Source organism: Varanus komodoensis, unplaced genomic scaffold, assembly GCF_004798865.1.
Source record: "Varanus komodoensis strain SLA01 unplaced genomic scaffold, ASM479886v1 scaffold10, whole genome shotgun sequence".
Lineage (NCBI taxonomy): Eukaryota > Metazoa > Chordata > Lepidosauria > Squamata > Varanidae > Varanus > Varanus komodoensis.
In genome coordinates, this window is record NW_025335269.1 from 30,872,094 (window position 1) to 30,899,313 (window position 27,220).

General features: G+C 42.4%; 1 protein-coding gene across 3 annotated transcripts in view; it reads left to right on the top strand.

Moving 5' to 3' along the window:
• NOL10 (nucleolar protein 10) overlaps positions 1 to 27,220 on the top strand; it is a 71,858-nt gene that overhangs the window by 6,735 nt on the left and 37,903 nt on the right. Inside the window, exons 1-12 of one of the 3 annotated variants that reach the window (XM_044418185.1) lie at positions 3,707 to 3,837; positions 4,852 to 4,897; positions 6,602 to 6,700; positions 8,861 to 8,938; positions 10,093 to 10,130; positions 11,573 to 11,709; positions 12,849 to 12,914; positions 13,549 to 13,609; positions 15,148 to 15,233; positions 15,423 to 15,501; positions 17,847 to 17,996; positions 25,233 to 25,299. In XM_044418185.1, the coding sequence (XP_044274120.1) occupies positions 3,772 to 3,837; positions 4,852 to 4,897; positions 6,602 to 6,700; positions 8,861 to 8,938; positions 10,093 to 10,130; positions 11,573 to 11,709; positions 12,849 to 12,914; positions 13,549 to 13,609; positions 15,148 to 15,233; positions 15,423 to 15,501; positions 17,847 to 17,996; positions 25,233 to 25,299 (973 nt within the window). In that variant the 5' untranslated portion in view covers positions 3,707 to 3,771. Of the gene's footprint in view, positions 1 to 3,706; positions 3,838 to 4,851; positions 4,898 to 6,601; positions 6,701 to 8,860; positions 8,939 to 10,092; positions 10,131 to 11,572; positions 11,710 to 12,848; positions 12,915 to 13,548; positions 13,610 to 15,147; positions 15,234 to 15,422; positions 15,502 to 17,846; positions 17,997 to 25,232; positions 25,300 to 27,220 lie in introns of those variants that run through there. The other 2 variants (XM_044418175.1, XM_044418194.1) reach the window with 2 other exon arrangements.

A 27,220-nucleotide genomic window follows, 5' to 3' on the forward strand; every position in this document is an offset into this window, starting at 1 on the left:
TAGCTATGAAGAAGTTCCATTAAGTGCAATGAGACTTAGCCTCAAGTAAATGGGTACTGCATAGTAGCCTAAGTCTGAATTAATGAGATCCCAAGTGCTTGTAAATCAGGGACTGTTAGTCACTCTGGATTTCTTAAAGTGGGCTAAGAAGATTATCTTATGTGTGTGGCACTGAACAAAAGTTTGGATGCTGCCTTCTCACTGCACGACTCAGACCCCTGTGTAGCTTGCAGCTCCTTCCTTGATAATAGTAGGGATAACAGATTATATTTTTGGTTCCAGGGAGAGAATAACTAATATAAGAGAGGCACAATTGTGTTTGATACCACCAAATTTCACAATTCCTACCACTAGAGAACCATTTCCACATTGATTTAACTTCTAGAAACTTCTACAGCCTTTAGGTGGAGTCTTGGTGGTATTCAACAATCAATACAGTAGCTTTAAAAATTTTTCTAATTCAGGGCAGGAGGTGTCTTCAGAAACTTGACAAGTGAGAATGTACAACCATGCTTAATAAGCAGTGAGGTGCAGGTTTTGGCCTTAATGGTTTGACCCCAACTTGGAACCAGTTCCTGTGGGAGATGTGCCTGGCACCGACCCTTTATACATTTTGGTGCAAGGTTAAACACTTTTAATTTTCCCATTATTTTAATTGCTGAATATAAGGTTGTGATTTTATACTGGTCTTTATTCATACAATGATTGGCTTGCTGTGAATCAGTTGTTACTATGTTGTGTATTATTACTTGCCTGATTACTTGTTGTTTATTTATTTTATTTTTTATTATCATGGATATGCTTATGGTTCCATGTCTTATGCTGTTTTAAATGTACACTGTTCTGAGAGTGTCTGCTAAGGAACGGTGTATACAAACTTTAAATAGATGGGAAAACTTGGGTGCAATTTTCAGGAAAAAAGAGTGCAAGAGAGTTGCTTGATTCTTTTTAAGTGTACATCTTAAGTCAGGGTAAGCAAAATGATGCCCTCTAGAAGCTTTACACTACAATTCCCACAGTCCCTGACAATTGGCCATGCTGACATCAGCATCATGCTGACATTGGCATCAGCTGACTGGGGCTGATGGAATTGTAAGCCAAATCTTCTGGAGTGAACCACATTGCCTACCCCAGCTGTCAGTGAAAGCAACACTGGGCTACTTTTAGTCTGAAATCCTATGCCCACTTGCCTTGAAGTAAAGCCTATTAAATGCAATGGTACTTACTAACATCTGAGTAGAGATGAATAGCAGTTTGAATCCTAGACCCATCAAAACCTATCATAGGTAATTGGGTATAAAATTAAGGAATTAGAACGATTCCCAGTAAATCTGAGTAGTAATTTGAAGGAAATACTGAAGAGTAAACATGTAATTAGGTTGAAAGATTGGTTAGAGAAAGTGAAGAGTAAAGAAATGATACAAGCTACACTGGGACAGGGTAAAATAAATTGGTGCAATATACTTCAAATAGATTATTGGACTAAGAAAATTGGTAAATGCAGAGAATATACTAAATTTGAAGATATAATTTTACAAAAAGAAAAACAAGACAATATGTGGATGAAAGGAATGACAAGTAAAATTTAAAATATATTACTAGAAGAGGAGGATTGCTATGATCCTCTTAAAGAGTCTTGGGAAATAGATTTAAAAAGAAATTAGAGCTGAAGAATGGAGTAATATGTGGAATAAGAGAATGTTAAAATGTATGTCAATAAGAATTAAAGAGAATTTTTATAAACTGGTTTGGAAAAGGTACTTAACTCCAGTTAAATTGAATTACATGGATGATGAATATTTCAATGTGTGTTGCAGATGCAACCAAGAATTGGGTACATATTTCCATATGTGGTGGAAGTGTAAATATATAAATGAGTTTTGGGAAAGGATCTTTAAAGAAATAGGTAAAATATTGAATTTAAATATTGAGGTTGATCCTGGATTAGCATTATTGCCATTATTTAGAGAACAGATGGGAGAAAATGCTAAAGAATTGAGGTTAAATTTATTAACAGCAGTAAGTTTAGTAAGGAATTGGAAAACAAAATGTCATATAGTTGACTAATATAAAGAAATCTGGAATATAGCTACTCATGATAAGTTAACTTGCAATATTAAATGGAAAAAAGGTTTGACAAATGAAAATAAGTTTGAAAATATTTGGAGATCTTTTATTGAATGTATTTTAATAAAAGGAAAGGGGTGTGAACCACAAGAATCAATGCAGTTCTGGATGGGAAGTGGGGCAACCTGAATGAATAAATGATCTTAACTAAGTAATTAGTGTACTTTGTATTTTCCCAGTATTTTAACATTTAATTGATTTTATCTTTATCATTGATGGTTAAATGCAGTGTGTTGTTTGTTGGCATGTTGTTGTTGTGTTTTTGTTTTTTGTAAGCTGCCCAGAGACTCTAGTATTGGATGGCATATAAAAACTTTAGATAAATAAATAAATGAAGATGGTCCTGTTCGAGGTAGCATTGATATTAATATATTAATTGGGTAAATCAGTAATGTTTAGTTACAATAGTTACAATTATTGTTATTATATTAATTGTAATAAATAAATAAATGACGGGGGGGAAACTATCATAGAGTTTCATTCCACATCTGTTCAGAATAGCTTGGCTGGGTCGCCTGGTTCCATCCATCACGGTGTCCATTCAGCTCTCTGCTCCTGGGTATGAGGTATCAGATTATCATTTTTCCCTGGGACATTTCTTTTTCCACCGAGCCAATAGAAAAAGAAAAGAGTCAGCATTACACTCTCAGAGGTGCTTTGAATATATCATAGTTGCTTCATGACTATCACTTCTAAAAGCGCCACTACAGAAGAGGGAAAGAAGGTGGTTGCTGTTGTTGTTAGTCATGAAGTTGTGTCCAACCATCACGACCCCACGGACAACATTCCTCCAGGCCTTCCTGTCCTCCACCATCTCCCGGAGTCCACTCAAGCTCACACCAACTGCCCCAGTGACACCATCCAGCCACCTCATCCTCTGCCGTCCCCTTCTTCTTTTGCCATCTGTTGTTCCCAGCATCAGGCTCTTCTCCAGTGAGTCCTTCCTTCTCATTAGGTGGCTAAAGTATTTGAGCTTCATCTTCAGTGTCTGGCCTTCTAAAGAGCAGTCAGGGTTGATCTCGTCTAGGACTGACCGGTTTGATCGCCTTGCAGTCCAAGGGACTCACAGGAGTCTCTTCCAGCACTACAATTCAAAGGCATCAATTCTTCGGCATTCAGCCTTCCTTATGGTCCAACTTTCACAGCCATACATTGCAACTATACGCACTTTTGTTGGCAGGGTGATGTTTCTGCCTTTTAGTATGCTGTCTAGATTTGCCATAGCTTTCCTCCCCAGGAGCAAGCGTCTTTTAATTTCTTGGCTGCCGTCTGCGGTGATCTTGGAGGGAAAGAAGGGGACTGCCCGAAAATGGGCACAGCGTGCGGCTGCACTCCTCCCTTATCTCTATGATCCTCTTCCCCGCCCGCGACAGCGGTGAAAATCTTTAACAAAATCCTAGAGGTAGAAAGAAGTCTCTCCCCGTTTATGTGGCAAACACATCTAGTCAAAGTTTATACCGAATGCGTCGTACTGAAACTTTTAAATGATCAGCTACACGGCTTGAATGGGACCCCTATTTCTATACACAAACCGCCCCTAGAAAATCACTACCGTTCCGCAGTGATATTCAACTCTATGGCCGGAAGTGCTTCCCCTTTGACCCCGGAGGAGAATCGCTCGCTTTGTAAAGTGGGGAAAGGACCATGCAGGTTTCCAGCCTCAACGAGGTGAAGATCTACAGTCTAAGCGCCGGCCGGAGCCTGCCCGAGGTGAGACAGCGCCAGCCCCGCCAGCGCCCACCCCCCGCGGCGCGCGCCCCGGAACGTCCTTTCCCCGCCCCTTTCGCGGCCCGGGGAAGCCGGGCGCTCCGGCTCGCCGACGGCCGGCAGCGGTGCACGCGCTCGCCTCTCGTGGCGCTAAACGCGGAATAGCAGCCACCGCCTGTGACTAGCGTGCCGTGGAGCCTTGACTGCACCTTGACCGGAGGGCACCGTGTTGGCGAGAGCATGATGCGGCTTTTATACACATTCATATTGATTAAGAAATATGTTTAATTAGAGTTAAGTTTCACAGAATTTGATAGGGTTTATTCCCGTGTATGTATTCGTGAACATTAAGCCCCTGACCTACAAGGTAGGCAGGCGGTGTGACCTGGTGCACAACCATGGTGGAAGGCGCCATCCGTGCTGGGTCTGTGGCTGTATTCATGATTGAATAAGCTAATGGAGGAGATGTATTAGAAATGAATTACATCTTCCTTGCTGTTCGCCTCCTGTACTTCAGCACCAATTCTTTGCCCATCTTTCTTTGTATAAAGGGTGGGGGAATACGTTCTCTTGCAGAGAAGCGTTTTTCTGGTACCCGGTTTGCTGGATATTGATTCCAGAAGTTCCGTTTTGCGACCTGTCTAGTCTGATACAGTTAGCCTATGCTTAACTTTGTGGAAAATCTCCCACAGTGTTGGTGATGAGTTCTGTCCAAGTCTCTTGTCCATCAGTGTCAAGTCAGTTGGTTGCATATTCATTGAGTTCTTAGCAACCTATTAGTTTGAAAAGTGGATGTGTACCTGGCTGGCTCATTGTTCAGTACATAGAAATGATCAGTTACAGGACTGAATGCCCAGAATGAGATGTCTTCTCTTGGATTGCACTACAGTTGGAGATGTTTAAAGAATGAACTTTCCCTGATTGAGATCTGTTATTTACAGCACCACTAGTTCACAGCTGTTCACTGTTTTTTCCCATTGAATGGTAACCCTCACATTTATTTTTGTTGTGTTACAGTGGCTTTCTGATAGGAAGAAGAGAGCACTACAAAAGAAAGATGTTGGTGAGTTACATTGAACAGTGGAAAGACCCTGACAGCTTCAGAATCAAGTGTCATTTCTACTATCAAAAAGTAGTCTGGTTGTGCAGCGTTAAAAACATGAAAGCCAAAATTCTGTTGATTATAGCCTGTAGACCATGGCTTATAGTCAACTATAGGATGTTTTTTTTTTTTTTTTTTTTTTTGCTACAATGCTTTCTTTGTTTCTATACTTTTAAATGATCAGTTACATTGCTTGGTTGGACCCATATTTCTATACACAAACTGAAGCCTCCTTCTCTGTGTTTAGGGAATAATAGTTGTGATGAAAGATTTCATTTCTGTATTGCTCCAGAGCCAAAGCTCTCCAGGTGTTTTTAAGAAAGCATCTTATTTAAGGCTTACTTGTTTTTTTATTTATGGGTTTTATAAACCATTTGATTAGCAAAAGATCATGCAAAATCTTAAAGACTAATTCATTTATTTTGGCATGAGCATTTGTGGTCACCGTCAAGTGCTATGGTGAAACCTTCCACCCATGGCTCTAACTTTGTTTTGCTAGAGGACAGGCCATACTGCCCCTGATGGGAGTTTTATGGAATACACTGGAGCACAGTGTGACAAATGTTAGGAACTTTTGCCTGGGAGGTCAAGTGCCCTTGTAAAAAAGCCTAGAGGGAATAACAGACAAAAGGGGTCCCCCCTTTCTAGCAAAGGGGGTTTTATTGATAAAGTAGAATAAACGGACATTGTAAAATAAAGTGCTGAGCAGATGTCCAGAGGGAAAGGGAAGGGGAAGAGGAAGTGGCAGCAAACCAACAGCATCTGCTTAGTGATGTTTTCGGCTTTTAAGGACTGGGAGCACGGGAAGCTATGAAGCTGACAAAGGAGAAAGAAGGGAAGAGAGAGGCTGTCTTTCCTTTTATGATTTGTTGGAGCACATTGGAGGAAAGAGGAGTGGGGATTACAATGTCAAGATAAATCCCAAGTGGAAATGAAAAATGGCATTCAGAGACCCACAGCAAGACTGTGTCAGGTCAGATTGTGGGAGGTGAGACTGCAAACAGGCACAAGATAATGCCTGAATAAAAGAAGAGGATCATTTGCTTTTGGAATAATAGACATTTAATGGGTAAACTAGCATAACAGGGCTCTCAGTTAATAAAAGGTAAGATGTAATCTTGATTGCATTAGTAAATGGGAGGGTAGGAGTTTTGTATATCCAGGAGGCCTTTAGCCAAAACAGGATGCTCTCTAGCCATATCAGAGAGAGGGGTCTGCTATGTGAATACACTCTGTCTTTGATAGCCAGCTGATAATCCCAGACAGGATGGCAACCTGAGAGACAAGTTAGTTGTGGGAAGATGGAGGAGGCAAGCTCATGCTTGAATGTGATAACTGAATATAGGAAGTCAAACTGGCCAGTTTTAAAACCCCCACCTTTAAACGCCTGTCTCTAAAAAGTCCCTTTCTGAGGTTGCAGGAATTTCCTGAGTGACAGCCTATAAGGCATGCAGGACTTTCATCTAAGGGAATTTGGCTGTCCCCAGCACCACCATGTACAAGCAGAAACAATTTCCACATGCAGTACCTGGGATTTGCAATATGGCTCTCATCCTAAGATTGGAAAGCTTGCTATTAAAAGAATTTTTAAGTGACATTTGTATCAATACTTTCTCTCTTTAAGACTCTTCTTATTGTGGCAAATTGTCCTTATTTTTCTTAAAGATATTCATAGGAGAATTGAACTTCTCCAAGATTTTGACATGCCTGCTGTTAGCACCAAGATCAAGGTGTCACGAGATGGGCAGTACGTGATGGCAGCTGGTGAGTATCTTTTTCAGATTTCCACCCGTTTTAATGATCGGTTTGTAAATGTGTCTGCTCTGAATTGTAAAGTGCTAGTAAGTCTTGCACCAGAGATATCATGGTTGGGGAAGAATGTGCTGTGAAAATTACACCAGACTGGCATGCAGTATCTCCTGGAGAGTAAATTAACATGCTAGCAAAGAATAGGATGACAGACATGTACATATTTGAGGATACTGCAACTGCAAATTTTATTAATTCATCAGTCTGTAGCAGTGTATGTTTCAGTTTGCTTTACAGCATCAAAGTGAAAATTTGATTCATTTTTGGAGCTGCAGATATAGTGTCCGAAATCTTAATTGATGTAAGTTTCAAGCAATGTGTATGGACTTGATTTCCCTGACAGTGCTTTTTCGGTGGTGTCAATCATGTGGTTTCCTTAGTGCTGAACTTTCACCTATAATGTCATTAAGATTTGGTATAAGATCATTGGGTTTCCAAGCTCTGAGCCTGGAAATGGTGCTTAGAATTCGGAATCAGAGGTCTTCTGCTCCTCACCCACTCCCTAACAGTCAGTATGGAAAGATCAGCAGTGGCTGCTGTGCCAGGTCAAGAAAGTAACCTTGGTGAGTGGGGAAAAGAGTCAGTCCTGCCTTGGAAGGGCAGTAGAGTGAAATGCATGGCCAGGACGCAAAGTATCCTGAAGCTGGGCCAGCTTCCTGCTTTCTTTCCCTAAAATGTCACCAGTAGATGATTGAAAATGGCCACCTAGCTGAAATGCAGAGCTGGGAGGAAACCTGCCTGCTCCTCCTCCTCTGACTTGGATGCCTGTAAGCTTCTGACTGTATGGGATTCCAGATCTCCCTCCAGGACTGTGTCTTCCTTCTTAACTGGAAAATGCATCTTAAAGAGAACATACTCTTCCAGGGCTTATTCTGATGTGTGTGTGTGTTTGGCCCTCACAGCTAAGCTGCAGTCAGACTGATTCCCTGTTTTGAGAGAATTGGAATGGGGGACGCTAAATAAAGCTCCTCCTCTCTTAATTAGTCCCAAACATCTGGAGACATCATGTTGGGGAAGGCCAGGCTATGGAATCATACCTGAAGCAGCCATTTGTGTACAGTTTTCCATCCAGATCAGAATATGCATGTAGTGATTTGCCTTGGGGTGTTTGTTTCTTGCCTTGTTTGGGATCGGATTTCAGCCTGTTATTGCTTTAAAAATACGTACTTAACCCATTCAGAAATTAGAACTTAGTGCCTTTCATTCCAATATTACACTGCAGTGTTTGATGTGGGGGGGGGGGCAAGGGGTAGTGTTGTTTATCAGCCTTCAGGCTGTGTATATTTGAGTTTTATTCTGTGTATGATACATATACGTACAGTCTGAAAAAATGTACATAAGGCTTTTGTTTGCATGTTTACAGCTTGTGGTTTAATAGGGTAGCTGTGTGCTCTTTCACAGTCAGTTGGTTGTACGACTGTTGTCCTCGTTTTGTTTTGCCCCAATGAGCAGATTAGTTTAGTTGAGTTTCCGTGTTCTTGAAGTGATATAAGGGGGCTTTTTAACTGTACAATCTTCTGAACTCATTTAGAATTAAGGAATTAGTATCAAGTAGGACTTTGGCAAGTGGTAGTATTAGACTGCTGTTCCTGTGCTGCTTTGTCCATTTACATGAATCTTGCGTTTCGTTATACATTAGCGAAGTGGAAATTGGGTAAGCTCACTTGGTAGGGACTTTGTGGTGTAGCAGTTAAGAGTGCAGAACTGGGACTCAGGCAGTCTGGGTTATAGTTCCTGCTTGGCCAAGGAGGCAACTGGGCCAGTCACAGACTCTCAGCCCAACCTACCTCACAGGGTTGTTGTGAAGATGTTGGAGAGGAGGAGAATTATGTATGTTGTTGCCTTGAGTTCCTTGAAAGGAAAAATGGTGGGCTATAAATATAATAAATAAATAGCTATGAAGCATTTTAATGAATGCTAATCTAAAATGTTCAACTCACAGGGATACGGGTTTGTAAACTTTTTTTGAACATTTATAGATGATTTCTAGGTCAGGAACTCTAGATTTCTAGATCAGGAACTATTAAAACATTGAGCTTATTTGAGCTTATTTCCTGCTAAGCTAAATGGATTGACAAATATTAAAGCTAATTTATTTCTTTTTTTTTTAAACAGGCACATATAAACCAAGAATTCGATGTTTTGATACATATCAGCTCTCTATGAAATTTGAAAGATGCTTAGATGCTGAAGGTTAGTAAAGTTAAGTGGAATGGTAACTACGATGAACTATGTATTAGTGAAGTACCCAAAAGTAACTCTTAGTTTGTTCTGTGGGGTTAACTCCCCAGTAAGTGTGTACAAGATTGCAGCCCACTGCCTGAACCCATGTTGGTCTCTATGACACTGTTGTGCTTTCCACCCAGATCAGTTTTTCAGCTAATGAGGTGTGCTCTTCTTTAGAAAGTACACTAACATGGAAAATAGCCATTTTTAGAAACCCAGCAGCACCTAATGTTTTAATATGTGCTGCTTTTGAAGCATTCCTGATTTTAGTTGGTGGTGGGAGTAGGGAGGGCCTTGATAGCCAACATGCTTATGCATAGCACTCCCAGTGAAATTCTTTGGATGGTGCCTGTGATGTTTGTAAACCAGTAGTGTGCACATGAACTGTAAACTTTTCACAATTATATGCAAACGCTAAGCATAGGCATGTATTTGAGAGTATCATCATGTCTTGAATGATGTTCCCGTAAAGCATTGATACAGATCAGTCCATGGCAGCTTAGTATACCAGCACATAGACTTGTAGGTAGTTGTTTGCCTGGGACAGGTAACACTTGCCTGTGGTCAGGAAGTTAAGCTGGCCAAGCAGCCAGTGGAGCTGGCTGAGTGAGTGATACTGGAGGCTCCAGGCTGTTGCAAGCAGGAGCCAGCAGCCAGGGACATACGGGCACATTTTAGGTTGTGCTCATATCCTTGCTTCCTTCCTGACCCATGTTACTAAGACAGAAAGACATCTGAGAGCTGTGAGGGTCACTTGACGAGACATCACATGGGCCCAAAGGCAGTGGTGGCAGGAGACTTTCGGTTGATTTCTTCCTGTGGCAAGAGGTAGAGGCTGAGGATGGACCCCTGTCACCTTGAGTGGCCACTCCTCTCCAGACATGACAGTAGCACTGATCGAGAGCAACACAAGGGTGGCCGCTGTCACAGCAGGATAAACACAGGGATGTGCTCACGGGCTTGCCTGTCACAGCACCCTTCCTGTCTTTGGCTGTAAGAGCGATGCGGGACCCTGTGGGAGGCTCACAGAATTAAACCTGAAGTGGGTGAGATGCATGTGTTGTGTGTAAAAGAGACTGCTTTAGTGACACTTGTTCCTTGTCTGCTTTTCAACTCCTCAGTGGTTACATTTGATATTTTATCAGATGATTACTCAAAGGTATGTCTCCTTTTAATTTTTAAATTAAATTCCAGAATAATAGCAAGTGTTGCATTTTAGAATTGTGAAAAGCATCTCTTTGCTTTAGTGTGTATAATTTCCCTTTCCCCTTTTAAGAAAGGAACTGGCAAGAAAACTGGTGTTTACTGCCATGTTTATGTCTTGCTTCTTTCTTGAGATACTGGTCTGTGTCTTTAAACAAACATTCTCCACCACAGTGCAGGAGTGAAAGTTGGGAGAGGATCATTTGTCTGCACAATGCATTTGTTCCTGAGCTGGGATCTGAACCTCCCCAAGCTCATGGCTTCAAGGTCCAAGCTACCTTTTTTTAATGTATTTTATTTCTATCTTGTGTTTCTGCCAAAAATTTGGTGCACAAGGTGGCGATTGTTAAAATCTGTGTTAAAAACAAAACCTTAATTAAAACATAGCATAAACTCAAGTCAATTAAAACCACAAAACCAGTAGATTGCATGCTTTTATAACTTTGGGGGAATCTAAATATTACATTGCTAATATCAACTTGGTGCCCTGAAGATGTGCTAGGCTCCAAGCTAGCACATCCAAAGCTCCAATTTGAAGAAGGTTGTGCTCAATCAATCTTGGACAAATTCTTAGCATCACAGATTAAAGCTGTATCCAATTTGAAATTTAGTATTGTTGTTTTGCAATATCTAGACCAGGACACAGAGCCAGTTGTGGGTGGATATCTGGATGATTGCTTCAATCAAGGTAATGGTAGAGTTGTCATCCAGGAAATGGGATTTTGTAACTATGAGAAGTTGGTTTAACCTGGCAGGAGTTAACTGCACCAACCAGCCTGCATGGGCCGTGTGATGTCTGGTAGGCATGGCCCCAGCTGCCTGGCATCATTGGCTCCCTTGTTGCTCTTCTGCCCAGTGCGTGAGCCAGGGACCCGATTTCTGTGCGCATGGGCTCTTCTGGTTAGGAGAGCCCGCACACAGCCAAGCCAGCCTAGTCCCCTACCCTGTATAAGCTCTGTCTTCACCCACCTGCCTCCTTCCCACAGTGCAAGAAAGGTTGGATGAAGTGGGGGATCATCAGATCACTTCTTTACCTTCTCCTAGAGTACAACCAAAATGCCTGTACTTAGTAAATCACCTTTTAAAAATTGGTAACTAAGTTAAAACAACCTTGCTGACATATGCCAAGTCTCTCCTGAAGTGTCTTTTATCATTAGTGCAACATATTGCAAGCCGTCCTGAGACATTTGTAAGGGACAGGATGGAAAAGCTTTTAATAAATAAATACTTCACATAGCAGCTAACTTTTTCCTGAATGAGAAATCTACCAATACATTCATTTAAACTGTTAAATCTATTTCAGTATGCCTCTGCAAATAATGGTACCTCATCTAGAGATTACTTAAGGGAGATAATTATTGCTTTCCAAATTGCAATTCTGTACCTTATATTTTTCAGATTGTTTTCTTGCAATGTGATAGATATGTTGAATTTCATTCACAACATGGCCGTTACTACAGGACAAGAATACCAAAGTTTGGTAGAGATTTCTCATACCATTATCCATCATGTGACCTGTACTTTGTAGGAGCAAGGTATTTTAGGCACTGAATCCTCATTTAATTGTGGTCTTTAATTTGCTACTTCCTGAACGTTCATACTATATTTTAAATGCTCTGTGAATAAATAGGTACAGCTTATGCTGTAGAAAAATCCAAGGATGTGAAGCCATTTCACTGGGACGCTTTTTAAAAATTCAGTGTGGTTTCTGAAACAGATGTGGGACATTCTAGTTTTGTTGTGATTTATTGAGGTTTAAAATTCATTTCAGTATTGATAAAAGCCATTTTAAAGTATATAAAATCTTCACTAGGAAATTTCTGGGAAAATAAAGGAAGGAAAAGATAGCATTCATTGTACACTCAGCTTTGAGTCACAATGCAAACATATCCATGCAACCTTAACAGAGGAGTTGGGGCTTTTGTTGACCTGCTGGAGAAAGCAAGGGACTTTGCCTTTCTCATACTTCACGCCAACCTTCTCCAGCATGGTGCCCTCCCATTATTTTGGATTCTAAACCGCAGCTCCTCTAACCAGCATGGCCAATGGTGAGAGGTGATTGTAGCATTAGTTTAAAGCATCTAGAAGGCCTGCCTTATATTTTCAAGTATCCCTTTCCAAGTTGCAGAGGATCCTGGAAATGTTCAGGTCAGGAACAACAGAATGCAAGGGTGCTGGCTACCTCTTGCCCATGGTAACAACAATGAAAAGATTCTCCCCCTTACCCATGTTAGCTTGCTGAAAAAGAATGCTAAAAGAAAAATCAGGATTTGTGTGTCAGAAGACTTGTGAGCTTTGTTCTGGGGCTGATCACAAATTCCTTGGCTCGGCATGTGCACAGAGACATGTGACTCCTTAATTGTCCCTCTGTGTCCATCCATTTGAGCAACTGTGTTGGTGGACCTTAGGGTTCCCCTTAAAAAAAATCTGACAGTACCTTGAATACAAGGCTCTTCCTATCCCCTTTTAGAGCACACATCCTCTTCACCATCTCCTTGTGTGACAGGAGAACTGGCTCTGGAAAACACATCCAACATTTTCCAGATAGTATTGGAACAATGCACTGCTATTCTTCGTTCAGACATCATGCAGCTTTTATACTTAACTTCAGTAGTTCAGTAACCAACAGTGAAATGACCCAGCATTGACCATATTGTTGTTGCTCTTGTTGTAGCTCTGAAATATACAGGCTCAATTTGGAGCAAGGAAGGTTCCTGAATTCCTTACAGACAGATGCTTTGTAAGTATGCACAGCTGATTACAAGCATGCCCTCTTCTTCCAGCAGGTGGAGCCAAATTACTGAGGTTTTTATTGTCCTAAGATCTAAATTGTAAGCTACACAAATTCACTAAAAACTGCACTTATAAATTGATGTGGTTGGTCTGATTTCTGTTTTAAAGTTTATTTTGACAACAAATCTAATGTGTTTGCTCATTGGCAGCATGTGTACGTCATGCTAAGCCAAAAATCCTGAACTGCTAAGACAGGATATGCAGGAGAGGCATGTGCCCCTTTCTTGCCCCCTTGCTCTTCTCTCTTTGCATGAGTGGTGGAGTAGTCCAGGATGTAGACCTTAAATACAGCTTGCCATCACATCTGAAATAGGAATTATAGTTAAGTACTGAATCCAGACTTACTGTGTCAGGGAAGAAGCAAAGCTGGGTGTGCACTGCTTGTGCCTATCCTGGCTGAAGTCAGAGTCTTTTGTTAGCTTGATCAAACAATAATCATCAAGAAACATATGTCAAATTACATTCACTCGTCCTGGCTATGTCTTTTGGAGTTTCTTTAATTGTTTTTCACCAGTTATGCAAGCCTGGTTATTTTAATATGTCACTCCCTTTTCAGTCATTACATTTGTTCTATTTTCTAGGGAGAATCATGTATGTGACATAAACTCTGCTCATGGTTTATTTGCTACTGGGACGCTTGAGGTAAAAACTGTTGGTGGGATATAAATATAATAAATAAACACATAAAAAAATAAGGGCGAAAATCCAAATATCTCAACAAGTACTGAGCTCTTAATTCTGCAACTTTTTTTTTCAAGTCCCTGTGTGTGTGGGGGGGGGAGGGGAGCAGGGGATATACTTTTGCTCTGTATAAACAAAACAGCAAAATACATTTTCCTTAAATTTACACTGAGTTCAGAGCAATCTTCTCAGAAGGATAATTGCTTCTGAGAGAATATTTGTAGAGGTGTAATTTAAGTTCAGGAAAAGTAATTCTGCAAAATGTTTGCAAGCCTATAGCTCCTTAATTATTTTGTCGGGACAAAGTATGCTTGGTTGGGTAATCCGTTGGTGGGCACGTCACTAAGGAAAAACCAAAACAGCTTGTGAGAGGTGAAAAAAGCATGTTGATATTTGCAAACTGAAGTTCTGTTAGAGTGCCATGAGTGCTGGAGTGGGGCACTTGTTTGGATGGTGAAGACAAAGAAGAAGATGGCTTCCTGCCAAGTTGCGATGCAGCTGTGATACACCACTGGCATTGCTTCTGTCCTCGCAGACCTGCCTTGGGGGAAGGGACTGCAGCCACAATGTGTGGTCCAATTATAGCCTCAGTTACAGGGCAGGACTGCAGCTTGCTGCCAGACGAGTTCCCTGGTTGATAACTTTTAAGTGTTTAACCTCTTTTCCCTGGGGCCAGCGATTCCTCTCTTAGTGCACTTATTCACACCAGGGAAGAGGGTATGAAATAACCTTTTCTCTATCTCTTTGCTTCTGCAGAAGAATGTGGCAAAGATGCAGAAAGAAGGCATATGTCGGGGAATTGGGTCTGCGCTGGGGACCATGTTTTGTCCCTTACTGCTGGTTTTCTGATCTTAGTTTAGATCAGGAGTGTTGAACCGCAGGCCTGGGTGCCCCATTGGACCATGTGGGGATCCCAGCCAAGGCTTCTGGGGCTCCTCGGATGGTCGCACCCTGTTCTTCTGAGCACTGATTGTCTGGTTGTTTTGCAGCTTTTGCACACACCCCCGCCCCACACACGAAAATGTCAAAATGCTTCTCTGAAAGTTAGCTCTAAGCAAAAAATATGGGGGTGCTATTGGAATTCTGGCCTTCACCACGTTCCCCCATTGGAATGAGTCCCCTGAGATTTTCTCCACAATGGATTTCTGCCCCCTGGCTGAAATCAGTTTGAAACCCCTGGTCTAAATAGAATTTGGTTGTAAGTACTGTCAGCTTTGGTATGGGACTGAATTGATTTGCCCACTGTAGTGAGAAGGGCTCTGCCTACTGAAATAGGTGGTGAACTCCTGCTTCTTGTTGTTAGGAACTGCTCAGTGCAAGTATCTGGATCAAATAACCTTTTAAGTGCAGAAGAAGATTGATAGTATTGGAATACAAAGGGAGTTGGAACATCCCTTTGAGCATTAGGCCAGCAGACAAGGGAAAAGCAAATCACTCAATGGCCCAAATGTGCTGAATAATTTGAGAATCCTTGGTGATACTTTATTTCTTTTCCTTAGGGGAAGGTGGAATGCTGGGATCCTAGAACAAGAAATCGAGTTGGGATGTTGAATTGTGCCTTAAGCTGTGTGACGGCTGATCATGAGTATGGAAGATAGCTATTTCATTCTAACTTTTTATTAACTTTTATAAACTTCCCAAGTGTAACATTTTTCATAAATTACTTTAAATCATTTTCCTTCAGCTGCAGATTATAGCTGAAGATTAATAAGCATTGAAATGAACTGTGTTTAAACATATCTAACTGAAATGAAATATATGTCGCTTCTTTCAGGGTAGATCGGCTGCCTTCTGTTTCAGCCCTGAAGTTTGATGGACCTTTGCATATGGCTGTTGGAACATCCACAGGGCAGGTGACTATGCTGTTGGGTCATTTTCTGTGTACCTTGAGTAATGTTCTTGCCTTGCATAGCAGCCAGGGTCACATTAAGTAAATCGTTTAACCCTGAAGTAAGAAACTCACATATAAAATGTGGACCATGAATTTTTGGATTGTGATGAATTGATTTTGAACCAGATCTGCAGGTTAGCACATTAGCTGACACTGACCTGGTTTGCATGAAGCAACAGGTCCTGCGCGGGTTATGGAGCTTGGCACTGCTGGGTTGTTGAAAGGCTATACAGACCAGAAGTGAACACAATAACTATCCATGCTTTAATGTATAGGCTGTTTTTTTCTTTAAGGGTCCAGGTTTGCTTGTCACAGTCCACAGCTGATCATTGGTTGTGCAGTAAAAATGGAAGAAGTGGATGTGTTGCAGGCAGCATGCCTGCTCTCTCCTGCTGGTGCGTGACAAAGCATGGGTGCTTGTACGGGTGGGTTGCCCTAGCACAGTGGTGGCAAACCTATGGCACGTGTGCCACAGTGGGCATGTAGAACTCTCTCTGCCGGCACGCGAGCCAAGTCACCCCAGCATCGCCCCAGCAGCCGAGCATTGGATAACAGTGCACACAGGAGCCATGCGCATGCTCGGAAAGGAGTAGCGGCACCCGGCAATGATGTCACGACCCGTGACTCATTAGCTGCCACTCGTCTGAGCTTTCGCTTGGCCGGTCAGTGCGCTGCCAAGGGGGGAGAGAGAGAGAGAGACAGAGAGAGATTTGCATGGACTGGCTTTGAGTTTTTTCTAAACTAAAACCTCAGCATTCAGGTTTTATTGCAGTGTTGGCACTTTGCGATAAATAAGTGGGTTTTGGGTTGCAGTTTGGGCACTCAGTCTCTAAAAGGTTCGCCATCACTGCCCTAGCATGATGCAGAAGCTTCCAATCTCCCGCTTCTGTTTTGCAAAGGTGACACCATGTCAGAGCATAATACACACTATTCACTCTATAATGCTCTCTTTCTCTTTGGGTGGGTGTTGATGCACTGCATAACTGCTTTAGCTGGTGATTATTCCCTCTTGTTGCAGTTTCATAAAGAGAACTGATTGGGACATCATCTAGGAGCGTGTTAGGCACATGGAGTCTTACTGCTTTGTTTCCTATGTTTTTAAAGGGTGAACAATGGCATGTAGTAAATGGTACAAGGCTGGCCTGCCAGATTCATGGCTAGTTGATCTGGTATAGCAGATTGCAATCTGATACAAACAAATGTCTGATCTTGAAACTCTTATACCAGGGCAGTCCAACTTTCCATATTCAAGGGCAGCATGAGGACTGCAACACAGAACCCGGGGGCTGCATCCTGCTCTTCTGGGGTGGCCCATCCCTTTCTTCCCTGTTTTTCCTGCCCAGAAACCCTCCAATGTGCCCCCCAGCCCGCCCGTCCTTCCTTCCTTCCTTCCTTCCTTCCTTCCTTCCTTCCTTCCTTCCTTCCTTCCTTGGAATTGGCACTCTGAGCCTTTTATACCTGAGCTGACAAACTCCCCAGCATGCCCTGTCCATTCCTGTTGATGAACCCATGTGCACCTTTGCGCTCGTCAGCTGGAGTGGTGCAGGGCATGCTGGGGCCAGCTCTAGCCAGACCACTAGCCTGACCTGCTCTCTTCCTGAGCCTCAGGGGAGCGGCCTCAAGAGAGCATTCTACAGTCATGCTCAGGCCATCACTGGGATCCGGACTTGGGGGACAGGGACTCCAAGCATCAAGAGGGCCACAGTACAAGGCTTTAGGGGCTGCATATGGTCCACAGGCTGTATGTTGAATCAGCCCAGCCTAGACACACAAACTAGGGGCTAATTCAGCATTTGAATGCAAAAGAGAGGGCTTTCTTAGTGGTGGCCTCGCACCTCTGGAGTTGGCTTCCATTGGGAGTTTGTTGGGCACCTTCTCTTGCACATCTTCAGGAAACCTCTGAAGACCCACCTTTTTGCTGGCCTTTCTGCACCTTTTTGTACTGCTCTTTTTAATCTGTATGTTGCCTTGAGAGGGTTGAAAGTAATTAAATAAGCAAACATAAAATACATGATAGGTTGAGGATTTGTCAGGACTGCAAATTCAGCAGCTTTTGTGCTTGCTTGTATTAAAGGAAAATGTCCAAAGGAAAGTTATGCACTGCTTAGTGCTTTGTGTTGTTTAAAAGCACCTGCACCACTGACTTTCACACAATCCATGCATAAAATCAAATTTAAAATACTGTATATGTTATTTTTACTTGTACATTTTCAGTCTACTAGGAATCTAAAGTGATTTAGCTTTGCAAGTATATTAAATCTCAATGAAAGCTGAACAAAATATTTAGTTACTTTCTCTTGTTACCAGGTCTTGTTATATGATCTCCGATCAAATAACCCATTAATAGTGAAGGATCACCAATATGGCCTGCCTATTAAATCAGTCCAGTTCCACAGTTCATTAGATTTAATTATTTCTGCTGATTCACGCATCATGAAATTATGGAACAAAGACACGGTAAGCCTTCCTTTGCTTTTGTCTTTTTGTTGAACAGCATAAGTTTCATTACTTTTAATATACCTGACAGATTTACTATTACATTCTGGTTAATGTGTAATGACAACTCAGAGTACACGTTGACTATGGGTTCTTATGGAACTGTGGCTTGTTGCTGAATTGGGTTATCATTACATGTGAACTTTATACTATGTTTTAACTATTGGCTGTCAACCATGAACAATCTGGAGTTCACAACTTAACAACAATGGGTTCTCTTCCCGGGTTGTTTGTGGTTGACGGCCAATAGTTAAAAGTACAGTGCAGGGTTTGCATGTAAAGACAGCCTAAAATTCAGTAATACTGCATAATCAGGTATACTCTGGCTTGTGTCTTGTGTTTTGTTCTGAGCAAGTATAGTTTGATTAGTATTGTTGTTCTGTGTGCCAGCCTGCTTTTCTTCTTTAGTAAATCATGGGTGAAAGTGCATAGATGCTTTTCTTCCTTTCTTTTTTAAAAGAAGTTAAGAAACTCTTCAAGAATTTGGATGCATTTAATTATGTTAGAGCTGAAGGTAGAAAGCCCTCGTTTGATACCATTTCAGTCCTAACATGGTCACTTGCTTAACCAAGCTATTTTGCATGTCATCAGTCAAGGCTTGTGAAGGCAGCAAGAAAGTTAGTCTGCAGGTCACAGCTCTGTGATCACATGTGGTCGCCTCCTCCTCTTCCTCCTCCTCCTCTCTGTGTCTTTGCCCCCTGCGAGGTACCAGATTACATGGCTTCCCACCGTAGCTCACAGTGGCATTTCCTTGTGGAAATGTGCCACATTCAAAGAATTATGGCTGGGTGTCAGCAGCTGAAGGAAGGAATATGCCCTCTCTTCCATGTCCTATTGATAGTTAAAACTTTGCCATTTTCTAATTGTTTTGCTGTTTGCTTTTTCCTTTAAAAAAGAAAAAAACCTCTGCACTCATGTTTGCTTCCCTGGTCTCATTTCCTTCCCTTCTTTCACTTGGATGTCTCCTTCAACAGCTGACATTTCGATTGTAAGCTTCTTGCTGATTGTAAGCTTCTTTTTTCTCAAGTTAGTCTATAAAGTGTCACAAACATGATGCAAAAGGACAAATGAGCATCTCCTTTCACACATCTTACTCCTGTGTATGAAAAACAGTGGTTTTGGCTTCAAAGTTAATGTGATTAATGACACATTCATAACAGCACTGCTTCACACTGGCTCTTTCTGCAGTGTTTAGGGTGATGGAATTCTTCATAGTTCTACTCAGTGGCTGGGTCCTGTGTCCTCCAGCTTTCCAGAATATTTGTACTATGTTGTCAGGGTCATCTGTATGGCCAATTTTCCACTGCTTTATCCACTATTTTCCAATGCTTTAAATGTAAGAAAATGTTCTTCTCAAACTTTTTCTGGAATGGCTAGCTCTGTCCAGATTTAGTACTGGTTATTGAGTACTGCTTTTCAACTATTTCCCTGTTATCCATTTTGCCCAACTTTGCATGTTCTTTGAAGCACAGTTAAATGTGCATTCCAAGTGACACAATCCAGCAAGTAGCTGAATGTGCTTGTGCCCAAGACTGAGAGTCTACTTACCTCTGAAACATGGAAGTTGGCTTCTATAGGTCCAAGCATTGATCCATCTAGTCTAGTATTGCCTGCACTGACTGGGAGCAGCTCACCAACCTTCTCTGCATGAGTTTGCCAGTCCTGCCTATATATGCCAGAGATAGAACCTGGGACCTTCAGCATGCAAACATGATGCTCCCACCATTGAGCTGTGGCCTGGATTTTGGCTATTGCACAATTTTGAAGGCAATGACGGGGTGACTGTGGTTGTTTTCCAGTTGATTTAGAAATTGCACCTGTAGTAGAAGTTCAAAGTGACTTATGGAGAGGCAGATGAAGAGATTTCTTGCTGCAAGGCAGATCCATTTTTTTCTTTGCCTTTGAAAGTTTTGTGTTCTCATTGGCCTTCCCCTCTCTGATGATGATTCCTAACTATCTCTGGCTGGAAATCAATGGAAAAAAGAGGAAGGCATTGAGGCAGAGAGCAGCATTAGTACTCCAGATTTTGCCTGTGGGGTGGGGAGCATCCAGTTCTGTTTTCAAAGCGTTAAGGTGGGGGAAAACCCTCCTGTCTGCTAATTATCTGCAGGAGGCAGCAGAGGCAGGTGGGGCAGCAACATGAAATGAGGAAAAGGAGGAAGTACCCAGAAGGGAGGTGAAGCTGTTAGAAAAGTAAATGAAAAGGGAGTCATCCAAAGGGAAACAGTGCCTCATTTTTCTCTTTGGGAATGAGGCATGTGGTCACAGTATCCAGCTGCTCACATCCTTTTATCTGCTTAATTAGCTGATTCATTCTGGATACATTGTGAAACTGGCTTAGATTTCTTCATTTTGCAGCAGTGACCAGGCTGTAGATGTAGGCTGCCTGTGTGCCTTTCCGTCTCTAGATCTTGGTGTGGTTTTCCCTCTGCTCTAGTGAGCCAGACCACGGGCTTGTTTCTGTGCTGGAGACAAGTACATGGTCCTCTGGCTGCTTCCCAGGCTTGCCACAAATGTGTCACATGCATGGTTTACCACAGCCTTCCCCAACCTAGTGGTCTTCAAAGGCATGTGGACTTCAGCTCCCAGAATTCCCATCCAGCAGGGCCATTGACTGGAAATTCTGGGTATTGTGGGCTAAACATGTCTGGAAGGCACAAGATTGCTTTCACTTTTTGCATACATGCAGGAAAGCACTCTTGGGACAGAGATCTAGAAGGGGAGAGAGACTACACCAAGCAGCTGGCAACACCCCTGATCAAGTCCATGATCTGGATACTACCTGCCTTGAATCCCTGCACTTGCTACCCACCTATTTCAGCTGGCAGAACTCTCTTTGCAATGGAGGTTGTCCTGGTGACATCTGTACCATGTTAGAGAACCTGTGTGGTATAGTGGTTCAGCATGTGGGTCTGGGACTTGGGATCTGGGTTCTAGTTCCCGCTCGGCATGGAGCCATTTAGGTGACTTTGCGTCAGTCACAGACTTTCAGCCCAGCGTACCTCATAGGGTTGTTGCTATGGGGGCAAGATTGAGTACAGCAGGAGGAGAAAGTCGCAAGCTGCTTTGAGTTCTTTAAAAGAAAAAAAGTGGGATATAAATATACTAAATAAATCAGGACAAGTTCAGTTGAGGCTATGTACTTCTTAAAGCAGGAAAGAACTGTTCAGAAGAAGAGGCAATTGAGAGACATATTTTGATAGGTGCAATTTAGAAGCTGTATATGTGTGCTTGTGTTGGAGCAGAGGGACCATTGCAGGCACCTTGCATGACACCAGCACACCACACAGGGATTGTATCATGGCTCCATTATGGGTTACGTTTCAACAGGACAAGCTGAGTACATTTTAGGAAGTTCATCTCTGAGTGTTTTCCCCTACCTGCTTGTGCTTCACAAGGCTGGTGGTGTCATAGACAAGAGGTTCTGGGCACCAAGATGGAAGAAAGATGCAAAAAAGAAAGGGTCCAGAGGAAGACAACAAAAATGATCCGGGGTTTGGAAAAAATGCCTTATGAGGAGAGACTGAGAGAACTGGGCATGTTCAGCCTTGAGAAGAGAAGACTTTGGGGGCGGGGTCATGATATCCCTCTATAAGTACCTCAAAGGCTGTCACAAAGAGGAAGGTGAAGATCTCTTCTTGCTGATGCCAGAGTGTATGACATAGAATAATCAGCTCAAATTGTGACAATGTAGATTCAGGCTACACATCAGGAAAAGCTTCCTCACTGTCACAGCAATATGATAGAGGAACCAGCTGCCTAGAGAGGTCGTGGGCTCTCCCACACTAAAAGGTAAAGGTTTCCCCTTGACATTAAATCCAGTCATGCCTGACTCTAGGGGGCGGTGCTCATCTCCGTTTCCTGGCCGAGGGAGCCAGCGTTTGTCAGCAGACAGTCTCCGTGGTCACGTGGCCGGCATGACTAAACACCGAAGTGCACGGAATGCTGTTACCTGCCCACCGCAGTGGTACCTTTTTATCTACTTGCATTTGCGTGCTTTCGAACTGCAAGGTTGGCAGGAGCTGGGATGGAGCAACAGGAACTCATCCTGTTGTGCAGATTCGAACCGGCGACCGTTCGATCAATCAGCACAGCAGTTTAAACCACTGCGCCACCTGCAGTCCCTTCTCCCACACTAGGGACATTCAAAAAGAAACTGGACAGCCATCTGAGTGGAATCATGTAAATTTGTGACCTGCAACAGCAGGGGGTTGGACCCAGTAGCCTTCATGGCCCCCTCCAACTCTACTATTCTATGATTCTATGTCAACACAGAAATAAATCCCATTGGTTTAAGAGGAGCTTACTCTTAAGTATAGGATTACAGCCTAAATCATAGCCTGTTTCACTTTGCCATATTTGATTTTGTTGGGCAATACAGTACCTATCTCAGTCAGTGCTAAATAATCCAAAGCAATGTTTGGCTTTCTTAGGGTGGTCTTAAAGAATATAAAGGGAAATCTCTGATTCGATAAGCAGTTGATGTCGATTTGATGCTACTGGGTAATGTCTCTAAAAGCAACAGCAGGTTCTGATTTGGAGAACAAGTGCTGACCATGATTTGCCTACTAGGATGTCAGCTATGGCTAGCATTAAACAAAGAAGAAAGAGGAAAGCTACATGGAAAAGGAGAGGAAGGAAGGGATCCTCTGTGAACTGACTCAGCCTTTTCTACATAACTGTGTCCTTGTGAAATCATAACAATTTGCTTCCAGTTCTCCATTCGGAATTAGTTGCAACTGGAAGGTTTTTATTGGATCTCTTAAAGTACAGTATACTACAGGTCATAAAAAGTATAAAATGTCTCATTTTACGTCTGAATGAAGCATTTGGTGGAAGCATCTTCTATGCTCAGCCCATCTTGGTGTTCTTTTATTATATGAGGCTGCAAAGAACTTGCATATGCAGCCCAACTGGCTACTTTGGCAAGTTGCAAGAAGCAATTTGTTTGGCCTCTCCTGACTTGAGGAAAAGAAAAAGACTACAGACATCTGCCTAATAAATATAGCATGTCAAGCTAAAGGAATGCATGTCCTCATGTGCAGTGTTTATCTTCTAAACTGGAAAGGTCATGGGCCACTTCTCAGAAGGAAAGGACCACTTTATGTAGTATTTGGGGGAAGGGCTAGATAGCAAATAAGGCCACATATGGCCCACCTAATGCTTCAGTCTCTCACACTTCAGTCTCTCTGCTTTGTTCAGAAGAAGTTTGATATGCTTAATTCTCCCACTGAAATCAGTGGGACATAAAATTCTTTAATACAGACTGCCTCATGCCTTATGATGAAACACAACGTTCTCTTTTGGTTTTATGTTTCTGCTATGCATTTTATATTACAACAATATGAAGTCTTGCTTCAGAACATTTTTACGAATGTCTGACCCTCACAGATGAGAACATTGTTGAATGTACAAGTTGAACAGTATTATACTTTGTCCTTCCTTGTACAAGTTGAACAATATTATACTTTGACCTTCCTTTTTAGCAAGGATATCATTTGCAGACCACAGTAACAAATACTCAACCAAGTTATTCAGTAGGCTAGAAATTGCTGCTAATATAAAAGAAAGGCCCACCAGTTCTGTTCTGCTCCATTTTTTCCCAGCTTCCTCAGCACTATGTATACATGCATGTATAGACACCATTTTCATCTTGTCTCTTCTGCCCTCAGGTTTCCTCCTGTTCCACTTCTTTTTCTCCAGATAGCTCTCGCAAAGGCCTTACATCTAAAAAGTTCAAACTGGGTGGAGTAGCTTCTGCTCTGCAGTTCAGTCTTCATCATAATGAACTATGCAGGAAGTAAAACTTAAAAGTGCGCTGACTGTTTCCACAAGTATTGAATTTTAGTAGACAAATTACCCAAACCTTAGGTGACAGTTGTTTTCATAAATCCTGACTAAAATGGAGACACACAAGCTATTTATAGTTGCTTTGATAATGCTTTATAGAAGGTTTCTTGAATGTTGCCCTTAAATTTTTTTGTGTCGTTTTTAATTTGATGTATGGCACTTTCAGAATCTGTTGTACAGGTTGAAAGGCAAGCTGTTAAATGGATTAAGATAACAAGTTTTGTTTTGATCAAGCAGTAAATTAAAAAGAATAATGCAAGTATTTATAAAAATGGCAAGTACTGTGCTAGAGGGAGCACTCCATTTTGTGTGGCAGAAAAGGAGATGCTTGGTGTAACATGTTGGAATCAGCTAAAACAAAAAGAACTATTCATTTTTTGGTCATGGTATTGGAAAAAATCATTGATTGGTGTACTGAAATTCCTGTGATTGGCTAGGATTTCTTTAATCAGGCAGTAGCACTAGCAGTTAGTTTTCTGACAGAGAATTGCTCCCCAGCTCAGCTTTTGCAAGCCCAGAGGTCCCCAGATGATGTTGAATGTTGAGCTCCCATAAACGCCAAACATTTCCCTTCCAGTCTGTGGATGGTGGAATTGTAGTCCAGCAGTACATTGGTTTGGGAGAGACTACTAGCTGAACCATAGGTTTGCACAAGTTTCCTTGGGCAAAAATGCATTTGTTCAATCTTGGGGTAGGCATCCTAGTGCCCTAAGACATTTTGGACTCTAACCGAAGCAGCAGTTGCTAGAAACAGCAGCAAGAAGGAGCTGCTGTGCCCCCTCAGGTAGCCTTCAGGTGTGGTGGATGATGCTCTTTCATTGTTGGCATGGAAGAAAGAGTAAATGGCCAGTTTGGCCAGCTTTTGTACACGGAATGGGAAGGGACACCATCTTTGCCTTAGGCATTAAAATGTCTTGGGCCAGTCCTGAGCCACTGGTAGTCTTCCATGTTTACATCAACAGGATTGCTGATTATTGGAGAAAATTCACATTCAGGTTAAATGCCTAAAAACTATGGTGGTGGCCTTTAACATCAGTGGATTCAGGCCACACCTAGCTCTCTGGGATGTGGCAGTGGCATTGCTGTGGCCACAGAGCCACTTACTTGTTGCTTTTAATTGCATGCATGTTCATCCCCCCCACCCAGTAATTATATTAAAATAGTAGTAGCAGCAAAGCAAAGTATATAGCATGGGTGGGAGGGCATTTGGAGAATCCTGGTGTATAATACAGAAGTTTCTATGTTGTGTTTGTTCTTCTGTGGATGAGATTATATTAGCTACCCATGTTGCCCTGTGTGCATTTTCCTTACAAGAGCTATGTTCCATTGCATATCCTTCTATTTCAGGGGAAAATCTTTACGTCAGTGGAGCCTGAACATGATATTAATGATGTTTGTCTCTATCCTAATTCAGGTATGTATAAAATACTTCACCAAGTGAATATCATGGCAGTCTTAATTGGATTTGACTAGTAATGCCACCTGTGTTCCTTTGTTCTTATAGTGTAGCATCTTTTGGCTACTTCAGGATTTCCAGCTGTTTAGCTAAAACTGGAATGTCAGTAGAGTATACCCCCGTGAAATCGTGGTTCAGCGTTTGCGGCTTACTCGCAAGGAGATTGTTTCCTCCCAGTTTGGACTCGCTTGGAGAAAACGATCTCTGTGCATGGTAATCCTTGCCCCTGCCTTGGCACACACACACACCCATGGCCCGGCCCGGCTCGCGCCTCCTGCCTGCGCTGCCTTGGCGGCCGGCGCCCATCGCCAGCACCAAATTCACGATTTTTCACAATTCATGGGTGCTTTAGGAACGTAACCCCCTCAAATTTCTGAGGACTACTGTATATCCTGTTTGGGGAATAATGTATAAAGAGAACATATTTTGCTTCTGAAAAAGGGCTGCTCATTTCAGAAGAAAGGTGTCCTGTTTAAGAAACAGCAAGCAGTTGTTCATGTATCTAGCTAGCATTTATCTGAGCAGAGGTTTTTTAAGTATGTTAGTTCATTCCTAAATTCCAAGTCCCTCCCTTCCCATAAAATGTTGTCATGTCAGAACTGGATATTTCATTCTTCCATACTCAGGTTTCATAGTGAATCACTTGTAATGTCTGATTTCCTAATATTGTCACCTTCTATTCTGTTCTGTTAATGGGGAGATTATTCAGGCCAGTCTGAAATACTTTCATGTAATCGGATTAGTCTGCGCCCTAGTCCACGGGTGTGCCTCTCTCCCTGTTGACCAGGATTAGCACCTCTGAATGGCAGAGAGAGATTTGGAGGTCTCTTCACCACAATCCAGTCAGGATGCCTGGAAACCTCCACACTTTGGGAGTCCAGGCATCCTGTGCCAAGTGGAGGAAGCAGTTATGGCCCTCCGCAGCTCCCACGCTGCAGGTATTGGCTGTCTGGCTGCAGCACGTCAGGTGTGCAGGGAGGCAGCCCCTGCCTCCTCCATGCCCCACTTCCCAGACCTCCCATTTTTCCATCTCTGAGGTGGCTTTTCTGACCTGGGGAAGCAGTCGGTGTGGGCCTCCTTCCCATAACTTCTGCACGGAGGGGGAGAGTGCTGCATGTGAATTTCTTGCTCTGAGCTGGAGCAATGCTTCTGACCTTGGGGTTCACAATCTGCCTAGGGAGGCACTGCTTTTCCGAGTTTCTTTGTTATTTGCATCTAGCCGCTGCTCCGGGATGGGCACCCCTTCACTCTGACCGAATCTCACTTTTAGGAGGAAGCGTTTGCTCCTCACTGCTCGACTTGAAATTTAATTGACTGTTTTCCCTCTTAACTTGCTGCTGAATTACGTTAGTTTTGTTCCTTGCAAGTAAAAAAGTGGGGGAATGGTTTGGGTCTGATGTAGCCTTTAAAATGAGCAGTTTGTAACATACTGGAAGATCATTGAGTGTGAAAAGGAGCCCCAGATCTGTCAGCATTTCTGCATTCTTGAATTATAGGAGTCCTTGTAGCCTAGAAGAGTTCATTTGCTCCTGCAGCCTGTATTTTTCTTATTCGTGATGTTTCTCATACTGCAGTACAACCCCCAGTGTATTTAAGACATTGCACTGGCAGATGTCTTCCACTAAGCTTCCACAGTTGCTCACAGAAGAACACAAATACGCATGCTCCTCCTGCACCCTTTTTTAAAAAAGCCAAGCCAATATTAATATATGATTGACTTCTTCCCTAAGTCACAATACTCCTGAAACTTTAAAAAATGTGTACTTGCAGTGGAAGCAGCTGAACAAGCCACAGACCTACCATCTGTGGTTTGGTTAGTGTTATATGCAAACCAAAAACTCTGTCTTGCTTCTCTCCCAGCAGGGTAGAGAAATAACAC